The sequence below is a fragment of the Psammomys obesus genome, unplaced genomic scaffold (genome assembly GCF_907164565.1).
Source record: "Psammomys obesus unplaced genomic scaffold, mPsaObe1.curated_primary_1811, whole genome shotgun sequence".
Taxonomy (NCBI): domain Eukaryota; kingdom Metazoa; phylum Chordata; class Mammalia; order Rodentia; family Muridae; genus Psammomys; species Psammomys obesus.
In genome coordinates, this window is record NW_026585644.1 from 61,491,439 (window position 1) to 61,504,817 (window position 13,379).

The 13,379-nt window shown below is 40.6% G+C and overlaps 1 protein-coding gene across 1 annotated transcript in view; it reads left to right on the forward strand.

The window, feature by feature from the left end:
- Spag1 (sperm associated antigen 1) overlaps window positions 1-13,379 on the forward strand; it is a 65,938-nt gene that overhangs the window by 4,466 nt on the left and 48,093 nt on the right. The window contains exons 3-6 of the mRNA XM_055622674.1: window positions 1,492-1,617; window positions 6,196-6,260; window positions 7,467-7,576; window positions 8,142-8,247. Coding sequence (XP_055478649.1) covers window positions 1,492-1,617; window positions 6,196-6,260; window positions 7,467-7,576; window positions 8,142-8,247 — 407 coding nt within the window. The remainder of the gene's footprint in view (window positions 1-1,491; window positions 1,618-6,195; window positions 6,261-7,466; window positions 7,577-8,141; window positions 8,248-13,379) is intronic.

Here is a 13,379-nt window from a genome sequence, read left to right on the forward strand (position 1 = left end):
GATAGTAGGGATTAAACCTAGGGCCTCCCATTTACTTAGTACAAGTTTTACAATTGAAATGCATTTACAGCCCAGATAGTTTTAGATTTTATACAGTAGTGTCTTAATAGTTTTTCAGTGTATACTTTTTGCACTTTTATTATATTTATTCCTAAGTAATTCATAGTTCTTTGTTATCGTTTATCTTAAGTCACCCCATCATGAAATTTTATTGTTGTAAGATACAAATAGCATAAAATTCATTATTTTAACTTTCTTTTAGGTGCTTGAGATAAGATGCAAAGTGCACACACTCAGGTGTGTTGGATTTCATCATTAATCCCAGCCCTTGGGTGGTGAGTCAGGAGCTCAAGGCCATCTACACTACATATAGAGTTTGAGGCCAAAATAACCCAAACAAAGCCATGCCTAAAAGATAAAAAGAAATAAAAGTAAGATAGGCAATAATAAAATGAAAATTCTTTAATTTTTTAAATGTTATTCATCTATCATCTATCTCTATCTTTCTATTAATTATCTACCTACCTACGTATTCTCTCTTTCTCTCTCTTTCTCTCTCTTTCTCTCTCTCTCTCTCTCTCTCAATCTGTGTGTGTGTGTACCACATGTGGAGGTTAGAGGACAACTCGGGGAGCCAATTCTCTTTTTCCATTCACTGTCCTGGGGCTTGTATTCATGTCATCATTCTTGGTGGTGAGCACTTTAACCCCTGAGCTGTTTCAGTGTCTCACATATTCTTTTTGTATTATTATTACATTCAAAGAGAAGGAGAGGAAGAGAGAGAAGAGAGGGAAAGAGGGAAAGGGAAAGAAAGACATACACAGAGAGAACAAGAGTGTATGTGTGTGGGGTTCATAATAAAGCTATTATGAACATAGTTAAGCAACCTTCCTTGTGTTATGGCAGAATATCTTTTGGGTATATACCCAAAAGAAGTATAGCTGGGTCTTGAGGTAAAGTTATTCCTAGTTTTCTAAGAAAGTGCCAGATTTATCTTCAAAATAGTTGTACAAGTTTACTGTCCCTCTACCACCTGTCCTGGAGTTGAACTCTGCCTCTTGAGGCTTGTTAGCATCCTTAAGAGCTGAGCCATCTCATTCCCACCCCCCAAATATCCTTTTTTGTTTTGTTTTTTCAAGACAGGGTTTCTCTGGGTAGCCCTGGCTGTCCTAGACTCACTTTGTAGACCAGGCTGGCCAGAGATCTGCCTGCCTTTGCCTCCCAAGTGCTGGGATTAAAGGCGTGTGCCACTACGCCCATATTTTCCCAAATATTCTTAATGAGACTTAATTATGCACTAAAAATAGTTAATAAACTAAATTTCGTGTTATGGAAACTTATAACATTTTTTTTTAAAAAAAAAAAAAAAAAAGGAAGGACCTTCCAGAGAGAATGACGTGGGAAGTGGACTTTGAAGACTGCTTTGTGGTCCTCCCTAATGCGGGTCAGTGACTTCAGTCTCAGTTGCCTCTTTCTGTTCCATCCTTACAGAGTTGGGTATCAGAAATCAAAAGAGAGGAAACTACCAGGTACTTCTATGACCCTGAAACACGTACAGGGGAGGAGGATCATTTGCCTCCAGTTCGTGGCTCAAACTGCTGTCCTCAAAATGGCAAGGTAGGCCTTTATGCTTTGGAATGGGGCCTCCTTAGTGAGCGTGTTTCTCTGATTTTCATTCTTTTGTATCTAGTCCCTATTTGGTCTTGCAAATCACTCCTTTTAACTCAGGTTTCACCAAAAAAAAAAAAAAAAAAAAAAAAAAGAGTGGTCTGCTAGAGTTCCAATTCCCTCTAGTCCACTTAAAGTAAAATTTTGTTATTGTTAACTTATGTTTATTTTTTTTTTAAATAGACTCTACCTAAGTAGCCCTGGTTGGCTGGAACTTACTATGTAGTCCAGGCTGGTCTCAAATTCACAGGAATCTGTCTGCCACTGCCTCCCAAGTGCTGGGATTAAAGGTGTGCACCATCATGCCTGGCTCTTTAGCTTTTTATTATACGCATATGTAATATGCATGTATATTATACATATTGATACATATGCATGCGTATATTATTGTACACACGCACACGCACACAGGTAAGCACACATGCATATGCTGTAGTAGTGTGTACACGTCACCTCTAGTGGAATGAGTTCTCTCCATCCACCCTGTGTCTTCAGGAGACTGAGCTCAGGTCTTTAGGCAGCGAGAATGTTTACTCACTGAGCCATCTAAATGGCCCCTCATTTTTTTTTCTAGAATCTTCAGTTTTATTTCTAAAACATTTTCTATCACTTTGTTCTGTGATAATTTACCTCCCTGGACCTTTTAACTCATCACATGTGTTAATGTGGGGGATGAGCCATCTCTAATCAATGAATGTTTAGTCACTAACAGAGCAATGTGGGCTAAATCTGTGCCCTAAACAATGATAATATAGAATGTTTGACCTGGCCTTTATTTTTATTTTTTAAAGATATTTTATTTTGTATGTATATGTGTTTTGCCTGCATACTGCATGCATGTAGCACCTGCAGAGGCCAGAAGAGAGTGTCAGATTCCCAGGAACTGGAATTACAGACTGTTGTGAGCTGCTGTGTAGGTGCTGGGACTTGGACCTGGGTCCTCTGGAAAATTAGCAAATGTGCTTAGCCACATAGGCATCTCTCTAGCTCTTTGTCATGGCCTTTAAAGAGCTTATAAGCCAGTGGTGTACATAGCTGAGCAGCACAGTGATTCTCAGCTTGGATTCCAGGAAATCCAAAAAGTCAGTGTTTGTTTTCTTTTGATATAGGGTCATGCTGTGTTGCTCAGGCTGGCTTGGAATTCTTCCATCCAAGTGATCCCCTACCTCAGCCTCCTAAGCAGCTGAGACTGCAGGTGCACACTGCTGCGTCCAACAGTGCTGTTTGAAAGATAGTATTAGAGCCTCACCTTTCCTGCTGTTACAACATCAGCACTGAGAGTAAAGCTGCTGTGGCTTAGCTGGACTCAAGGCAGGGCCACCAACCACTAGTGCCCGTTGTGATAAAAACCAATTGAATAGAATAATAGGTTTGAACAACAGCAAATTATCTTCTTAAATATTATGCCTTGAGGATGTTTGCTTTTAGTATTTTATGTAACAAGCTGGGAAATATGCATAAAGCCTTCTGCTGAGTAGGAAACACAATTGTACTGTGTATCTCAACAGCAGTACTCGTGGGCCAGCAAGATGGCTCCTGTGGTAAGGTACCTGCCACCAATCCTGAGTTTGATTCAGGGACCCACGTGGTGGAAGGAAAGAACTTTTTTTTAGATTTTTAATTTTTATTCTATGTGTGTACGTGTTTGCCTGCATGTATGTGTGTGCACCGTGCACTTTCAGAAGAAAATATCAGATCTCCTGTAACTGGAGCTAGCCACTGTGTGGGTGCTGGAAACTGAACTCAGGCGGTTTGGAAAAGCAACAAATGCTCTTAACATCTGAGGGTATCTCTGTAACCCCAAGAGAGAACCAACTCTTGAACGTTGTGCTCGGATCTACACACACACACACACACACACACACACACACACACACACACACACAGGCACACCTATGCACACATATGTGTGTAATATATTTTTATCCTCTAAATGGAGTATATATTTCACATGGGGATGTTGAAGAACCACACAAGAATTTAAGTACCCCATTTTCTTTCTTTAAAAGAATTTAGATTTATTAATTTATATGTGTTTTGCCTACGTATATGTATGTGTACTATATGTATATACAGTGCTTGAGGAGGGCAGAAAAGGACATAAGATCCTCTGGAACTATAGTTACTAGTATTTGGGATCTATCAGGAATGTGCTGGGAACTGAACCTGGGTCCTCAGCAAGAAAAAGTGTGCTCTTACTTGTTGATCCATCGTTCCAATCCTAGCACTCTCCTTATCCATTTAACAATGAAGTTGTGCCACTTGTATTAGTTTTCTAACAATACAATGTGTTTTATGGTTCCAGAGACAAGTCTACAACCAGGATATTGGCTGGGCCATGCCCCTTTGCAACCCATAGGGGAGGATTCTCCCTTGCCTTTCCAGTTGCTAATATTGCTGGCCATCCTCAGCTATGACAGCTGAACTCTAGTCTCTGCGTTCCCCATCACAGCTTCCCCTCTCTTGGTGCATTCCTCGGGTATCATTGTATGTTTTGGGAGATTAAGTTCTCCTCAGTCTAATGGCTATCATGCTTTCCTCCAGTTTTCTCCTGCTGCAGTACCTGCGCTGCTTCCCCATCATCAGCAAAGGGCTCCGACCTAGTTTGGGCCACTTTGCCCCCACTAGCTCCCATTGGAGCCCTTTCCTGCAGTTTCTCTAAGGGGTGGCAGAGAGGAGGGCCACTCTTCTGTTCTTCCTGATGAGGCCTTTGTGATTATAATGCTAGACTACTGTGGCCATGTCTCTTGCCACATGGAGAAAGCACATGGCTGTCAGTGAGATGAAATCAGCAGGAGTGCAGCGCATCAGGAAGAGAGCAAAGGCTGGAGAACACACACGGAAAAGCTTTCATCCAGCACCATGCCCTCTCCCCAGTTTGGCTATGACTGGGTTTTTGTTGTTGTTATTGTTTTGGTTATTTTGTTTGTTTGTTTGTTTTATGGAATTACTCCAAATTGGGTGTTTGTCATGACAAACAAAACAGCTCTGACTACTACAGTAAAGTTGTTACTCTTAATTCTCTAGATGCCTTCTGAAAGAATGAATGATTTTAATAATACTTTTATTTGAAGAAACCATTAATGATCACACATGAGTTTTCGATTTTTATGTATGCCTCTAAAAACCTAAGAGATTGTCTTTAAACACTGTCTTTTACCTCAGAGATGTTCTAACTTCTAAGGGAACTGTTTTTTTTTTTTCTTATCAGTTACATTTTATTAACTCTGTATCCCAGCCGTATCCCGCTCCCTCATTCCCTCCCAATCCCACCCTCCCTCCCTCATCTCCACCCTGCCTCTTTCCAAGTCCACTGATGGGGGGGGGGGAACCTCCTCCCCATTCATCCAATCCTGTTTTATCAGGTATCTTCAGGACTGGCTGCAAAGTCCTCCTCTGTGGCCTAACAGGACTGCTCCTCCCTTGGGGGGTGGGGAGGTCAAAGAGCCAGCCATTGAGTTCCTGTTAGAAATAGTCCTTGTTCCCCTTACTATGGGAAACCAATTGGTTACTGAGCTACCACGGGCTACATCCGAGCAGAGGTTCTAGGTTATATCCATATATGGTCCTTGTTGAATGTCAGTCTCAGAAAAGACCCTGTGTCCAGATATATTTGGTCCTTGTGGAGCTCCTATGCTTTCCCCATCATACTAACTCCCCTTCTTTCATATGATTCCCTGTACTCTGCCGAAGGTTTGGTCATGAGTCTTAGTATCTGCTTTGAAACACTGCTAGTTAGAGTCTTTCAGATGCCTTCAGTAGACTCCTGTCATACGTTCAATGCACATCCCATCTGTCTTTCTAAACGAGGATTGATCATCTTACCCCATATCCGCTCTCTTGATTATCTTTTTTAGGTGTATAGATTTAATTATGTTTATCATATCTTATAGGTCTATATAAGTGAGTATATACTGTGTTTGTCTTTCTCCTTCTGGGATACTTCACTCAGAATGATCTTTTCTAGATCCCACCATTTGCCTGCAAATTTCATGATTTCCTCCTTTTTGATTGCTGAGTAGTATTCCATTGTGTAAAAATAACACAATTTCTGTATCCATTCCTCCGTTGATGGACATCTGGGTTGTTTCCAGCTTCTGGCTATTACAAATAAAGCTGCTATAAACATGGTTGAGCAAGTATCCCTTTTGTGTACTTGAGCAAAGTTTGGGTATATACCTAGCAGTGGTATAGCTGGGTCTTGAGGAAGCACTATTCCTAATTGTCTGAGAAAGCACCAGATAGATTTCCAAAGTGGTTGTACCAGTTTACATTCCCACCAGCAGTGGAGAAGGGTTCCCCTTTCTCCACTACTCTCCAGCATGTGTTGTCCCTTGAGTTTTTCATCTTGGCCATTCTGATGGGTGTGAGGTGAAATCTCAGGGTTGTTTTGATTTGCATTTCTAAAGGGACCTGTTTTTCTGATCCATTCCATTTGTGTATTTTGCTTCAGTCGTTCACAGTGCAGGATATATTATAATAAATCCTGGTGAGCTTAGGTTGAATGTGTCTCATTTACTCTTTCAGGAAGCATATTCTAAAAGTAAGCCAACTAAGAAGAATATTCCAAGGGATTATGCAGAGTGGGATAAGTATGTTTTATATTTCATTTGAAATTTGACTCTGAAAAATCTCTACCATTAAATTCTCAGATACAATTTAATACATCAATTACTTTAGTAAAGTTACCATTTTAACAAACACTTCCCACCCCCCCTTTCTTGTTTCTTTTGAGAAAGGGTTTCACTGTATAACCCAGGCTGGGCTCTAATTTAGAAAGCCTCCTGTCTTGGTCTCCCATTTGCAATAATTACAAGCACATACTACCACATCTCCTTTTCTGTATGCTTTTGTTTATAAAAATAACCACAAAACAGGTTACATTTAAGTTTGTTGCTGTTGTTTTTTTAAGTAGGGTTTCTCTGTGTAGCTCTGGCCATTCTGGAACTTCCTTTATAGACTAGGCTGGCCTCAAACTCACAGAGAACCTGCCTCTGCCTCTGCGTCTCGAGTGTACACAAGGTGTACATGACCACCACCCAGCAAATGGTTAGAATTTTAAAAAAGAAAAAAATCTATTTATTTATTTATTTGTTTGTTTGTTTGTTTGTTTATTTATTGCAATACCTCTCACCATGTAACTCTAGCTGTCCTGGAACTTATTCTGGCTGGCCTTGAACTTGGAGAGATCCACCTGTTTCTGCCTCCCAGTGCTGGAATTTAGAGAGGATGCCAGGCAGTTGCTGGTCTTAAGAAGGAATGCAGATGATGAGGAATGTTTTGCCTAAAATATGGACCCTCAGCACAGGCTGAACATTGATAATCCGAAAATCCAAAGTCTAAAATGTCTCAAACCTGAAACTCTTTCAGCACTGACAGTTCACTACCAGTGATAATTCCATACTGTGAAACAATTGTTTCATTCACAAAGTTACTTAAAATATTGTATGAAGCTATGCTGAGGTTACATGGATGTGAAGCAGGCATGAATACCATGTCTTAATTTGGGGATTCCCCATACATCTCATTTGGCATATGCAAATGTTTGCCAACACTTGAAAAAAAAAATCTTATCCAGGCAGTGGTGCTGCACACCTTTAATCCCAGCCCTTGTGAGTTCAAGGCCAGCCTGGTCTAGTGATACTCTTGTCTCAGAAAACAAAAACAAAATAAAACAAACAAACAAACAAAAAAACTCAATTCCAAACAGAATTTGTCCCAAGACAAGGAGAGCAGCTATGAGTTTTGTTTCTTACTTACTTTGTAGGTTTTTAAAAATTGTTTTATTGTTCTTTCAGATTTGATGTGGAAAAAGAATGTTCAAAAATTGATGAAGATTACAAAGAAAAGACTACAGTAAACAACAAGGCTCATTTGTCTAAAATTGAGACAAAAATGGACATAGCAGGTAATAAGAAAAAAATGGGAATTAGTTATTTTTCTAACCTTTAACTTATAATAAAAACTTGCCAGCTTAGGAAATATTATCCTTAAGCACTATTGATTTCCATTAAAGTTTATAGATTTTTTTTTTTAGCCAAAGTTGACCACTTCTAACATTTATTCTATCTTTAATTACTCAATTTTGTTTGAGACATGTAGCACAGGTTGGCCTTGATTTCACCGTGTAGCTGACCTTGGGCTTCTGATCTTGCTGCCTCTGTCCAAGTGCTGGGATTACAGGTGTGGACCAATGTGCCTGGCTTTAATAAAGAAGTTTGTAACTTCAAAACCTATTTTTCTTAGAATATTCTTTAGTTTCCCAATTCCTTTTCTTTTCTTTCTTTTTTAAATTTTTTTTATTTTTTGAGACAGGGTTTCTCTGTGTAATATAGTAACAGCCCTGGCTTCCCTGGAGCTCGCTCTGTAGACCAGGTTAGCCTCAAACTCACAGAGATCCGCCTGCCTGGGATTAAAGACAAGTGCCACCATGCCCAGCTTTAGGTTATATTTTCATGTGCGTTTATTTCTAGGTCTAACTGAGAAGGAAAGGAGTTTTCTTGCCAATCGGGAAAAGGGAAAAGGGAACGAGGCTTTCTACTCAGGAGACTATGAAGAGGCTGTGATGTATTATACCCGGTCAGTAGGTTATCATTTCATTGTGGCTTACCTTTGCTCTCTTAGGGGCTGGAGAGATGGCTTGGCAGATAGGAGCACCCAGGTTCAATTTCTTGCATCCACATGGCAGCTCACAGCCTGCTGTAACTTCAGTTCTACGGGATCCAACTGGCACCAGGCACACATGTTCTCATAAATGTAGGCAAAACACACATACATGTAAAGTTAAAGTGAAGTCACATAAATAAACTAAACAGTGTGTGTTGGTATGATTTGTGATAAATGAATTTACTGGTGATCGAAAGGTCTCCTCTATCCTCAGATGTAGCCCTTCTATCTTTGAAGCTGGCTTATCCTTCAGGACTTAGCTCACGTCTCTGACTTCCCAGAGAAGCCTTCCCTGACGTGACCCATAGTGAGGTCTCTGCTCTGTAACACAGCACCAACCCTGCTTCGCAGGCTCTCAGCAGCTACAGCTTCACTGCTCTTCTCAAGGGAACAGTTCAGATCTGGCTGTCTGACACTGAAGTCACCTTAAACTCCCCAACAGCAGAGCACACTTGCTCAGTTGTCTTACAGCATACTTCCTCATTGCCCAGAGAGGGTTTGGCTCAGCAGAGTTTCAGTGCAGACCTGTGAACTCTTGAAGATTGTGCAAAGTAAATGAAGTTCCTAATATACTCTCATACTAGGATTTTAGAATCACTAATGCTAGCTGGGGATGGCACACACCTTTAACCCCAGCACTGGGGAGCAGAGGCAGGAGGATCACTGTGAGTTTGAAGCCAGCCCAGTCTACATAGTGAGTTCCAATGCTAAGTTAAGAGACCCTGTCCAAAAAAAAAAAAAAAAAAAAAATCATTAATCCCACTCATAATTGAGCTCTGTACACCCTTCCCTCCACCTTTGTGAGGAAGCCTGTAAAGTTTATTATTTTTTTTATTTTATTTTTTTGAGGTTTAGGAAGCCATATCTCAGGCTAGCTTCAAACTCATTGTGGAGCCAGAATGACCTTGGACTTCTGATCTTCCTGCCTCTACTCTGATTACAGATGTGTGCTATTATTCCTAGCCTAGATTTTTCTTCTTTGGTGTTGTCTCCAGGTGACTTGTGATTGCTCATTCAGGGCAGCCTCCCATATGCAGTCAAGGGACATACATCAGCCCTGCCATATTCATTCTCCCTCCCTCCTTCTCTCCCTATACCCCACTGCTTTTTCTGCTACTGTTATGAGCCCACGTTGGCCTTGATACTCCTGCTTCCACATTTCAGGTACAGGGATTAATTACAGGCATCTCACCCAACTGTTGTTTGTTTGTTTTGTCTTTTGTTTTTTTGTGTTGTGGAATTTCATTAGTGGAGATTCTCCTGTTACAGAAAGTGATATTTTCTTTACCTTCTTTGTAAGCAGGAAACTGAGGTCTGCTTCTTTCTAGCCTTCTGCCTCACCTCTCTTGCCTTCATTTCCTCAGTGTGATAAAGTTCTAAGCCTGCCAGCCTCAGGGGGTTTGTGAGGACCAAGTAGGCAGTTACTGGAGATAAGACAGCAAGCAGACTGTCTGGGTAAGACCCTTACATGTTATTTAGCAACTGTGGCTATTGGCACACATTAAATTTTCCATATATCTCATATTCCAAATGGGCAGAGCAGTAATACTCCCCCATGGAGTAGCCCCATAGTCATGAGGCTGACATAAACTGTATCTGTACTGTGCTGAGTACCTGTACTAGAGTAGGAGTACTCAGTGCCTGCAGTGGGTGTGCTGGCTAGTTTTATGTCAGCTTGACACAAGCTAGAGTCATCTGAGTGGAGGGAGCCTCAATTAAGAAAAAGCCTAAGAGCAACAATCAATAAATGGGACCTCATGAAACTGAAAAGCTTCTGTAAAGCAAAAGACACCGTCATCAAAACAAAACAACAGCCTACAGATTGGGAAAGAATCTTCACCAACCCTTTATCTGGGGTTAATATCCAGTATATACAAAGAACTAAAGAAGCTGAAAAGCAACAAACCAAGTAATCCAATTAAAAAATGGAGAACAGAGCTAAACAGAATTCTCAATAGAGGAATATCGAATGGCAGAGAAACACTTAAAGAAATGCTCAACCTCATTACCCATCAGGGAAATGCAAATCAAAACGACCATGAGATTTCACCTTACACCCATCAGAATGGCCAAGATCAAAAACTCAAGTGACAACACATGCTGGAGAGGTTGTGGAGAAAGGGGAACCCTCCTCCATTGCTGGTGGGAATGCAAACTTCTACAACCACTCTGGAAATCAATCTGGCGCATTCTCAGACAACTAGGAATAGCGCTTCCCCAAGATCCAGCCATACCACTCCTAGGCATATATCCAAAAAAGGTTCAAATATACAGTAAGGACATTTGCTCAACCATGTTTGTAGCAGCTTTATTTGTAATAGCCAGAAGCTGGAAACAACCCAGATGCCCCTCAACTGAAGAATGGATATAGAAATTGTGGTACATCTACACAATGGAATATTACTCAGCAATGAAAAACAAGGAAATCATGAAATTTGCAGGTAAATGGTGGGAGCCGGAAAGGATCATCCTGAGTGTGGTATCCCAGAAGCAGAAAGACACACATGGTATATACTCACTCATATAGACCTATAATATAGGATAAACCTACTAAAATCTATATATCTAAAGAAACTAATCAAGAGGGAGGACTCTGACTAAAATGCTCAATCCCCATCCAGAAAGGCAAAGAGGATGGACATCAGAAGAAGAAGAAAACAGGAAACAAGTTAGGAACCTGCCACAGAGGGCCTCTGAAAGGCTCTGCCCTTCAGACTATCAAAGCAGATGCTGAGACTTATGACCAACTGTTGGGCAGAGTGCATGGAATCTTATGAAAGAAGTGGGAAATAGTAAGATCTGGAGAGGACAGGAACCCCACAAGAAGAGCAACAGAACCAGAAAATTTGAGCACAGGAGTCTTCCCAGAGACTCAGACTCCAACCAAGTACCAGGCATGGAGGTAACCTAGAACCCCTGCATAGATGTAGCCCATGGCATTTCAGTTTCCAAGTGGGTTACATAGTATTGGGAAGAGGGACTGCCTTAGACATAATCTGATTGGCCTGCTCTTTGATCACCTCCCCCTGAGTGGGGAGCAGCCTTACCAGGCCACAGAAGAAGACAATGCAGCCACTCCTGATGAGATTTGATAGACTAAGATCAGAAGGAAGGAGAGGGGGACCTCCCCTATCAGTGGACTTGGGGAGGGGCATGCATGAAGAAGGGGGAGGGAAGGTGAGATTAGGAGGGGAGAGGGAGGGGTTTATGGGGGATACAAAGTAAATAAAGTGTAACTAATAAAAGTTTTAAAAAATGACACAAACCAATAAACACACACACACACAAAAGCCTCCTTAAGATCTGGCTATAGGCAAGCCTGTAAGGCATTTTCTCAATTTGTGATTAATGGGAGAGGGCCCAGCCCATTGTGGGTGGTTCCACTCCTAGGCTGGGCCTAGTTTCTATAGGAAAGCAGGTTGAGCAGGCTAAGTCAGTAAACACACACTCCAATGGCCTCGAATCGGCTCCTGCTTCCCGGTTTTACCCTGTTTGGATTCCTGTCTTGACTTAGTTTATGAATAGCACTATGGAAGTGTAAGCCAAATAAACCCTTTCTTCCTTACGTTGCCTTTTTGGTGTCTCATTACTGCAATGAAAACCCTGACTGATAGTTGGGTAGGTGCTCAGTGCCAAGACTCAGTGCTGGGTACTTTCTTTATCCTTCTGTGCATCGTCCTAACCTGGTCTCTACGAAGCCTTGTAATTTGTGTGTATGCCTTTAATGGTCTTGTAAACTTACTCTGTTTTTGACTTTTCCATTTGTACCTTCTATTTCTTTTCCATTTTTAGTAAATTCAATGCATGGATACGCTAATCTTTCCTATATCTGTTAGTAATTACATGTCATTCAAAATCAACTTTTTGTTTTGTTTTGTTTTTGTGCTCTTTCGAGACAGGGTTTCTTTGTGTAGCCTTGGCTGTCCTGGACTCACTTTGTAGACCAGGTTGGTCTCAAACTCACAGAGATCCACCTGTCTTTGCTTCTCCTAGTGCTGGGATTACAGACATGTGCCACCATGCCCAGCCAAATCAACTTTTAAAGTAACAGAAAGGTGGATTACATTCCTATTCCACTTATTATTTTGTCCTGTGTCTTTCTTCACATATCTTTTAAAAATTTATTTATCTTTATGTATATGAGTGGTCTATCTGCATGTATACCTACATGCCAGAAAAGGGCATCAGATCACATTATAGATGGTTATGAGCCACCATGTGGTTGCTGGGAATTGAACCCAGGACCTCTGGAAGAGAAGACAGTGCTCTTAACCACTGAGTCATCTCTCCAGGCCCTGCACACATATCTTTACACCATGTCCATACATCTATGTCTTTCTTTAATTTATCAACGTTTGCTGCTTTGTCTGTATCCCTCTTTATTCTGATATTCTCTTCTGATTCTTTCAGTTAAATTTCTTTGATTAAATAATTTTATGATTTCTTTATAATTAAAATTACTTTTTAATTACTTTATAATTAATTACTTTTAATTATAAACAAATTCATTGTCAACACAGTAAAAACTGAATACAGGATATTGATTATGATTGCGAACCTCAGTTTTTTGTACTAGGAAATAATTTCCAGAGTCAAAAATGTTTTTAACTTTTTTTAAATTAAAGAGATCTAATAGTACAGAGATTCCATGTTACCTCTAAAGCCTAAGCTAACTTCAAGCCTTTTACTGCATAGTTAAGGATCATTCTCAGTGGAAAATGTCACATACCGAACTGGATTTCTGTACTTCCAGTGGCATAGGTTATATTGTTTAGCTAGGACTGCCATCACAAAATACCACAAATCTATTGGCCTGAACAAGGTGTTTATCTAACACTTCTGAAGGCTAAAATCTAAGCTCAAGGTGAAGGCAGGTTTAGATTTCCTAGACAGGCTGGCAGGTGTCTGTCATCTTTCTGTTTGCTCACATTGTGTGCCTGTTGCTCGTATCTGGTTCTAGTCTCTTCTTTTAAAAGGGTATCAGTTTTGTCAGACTAGAGTCCACACCAAGGACCTCATATTAACTTAATAACCTTTTGTGTGTG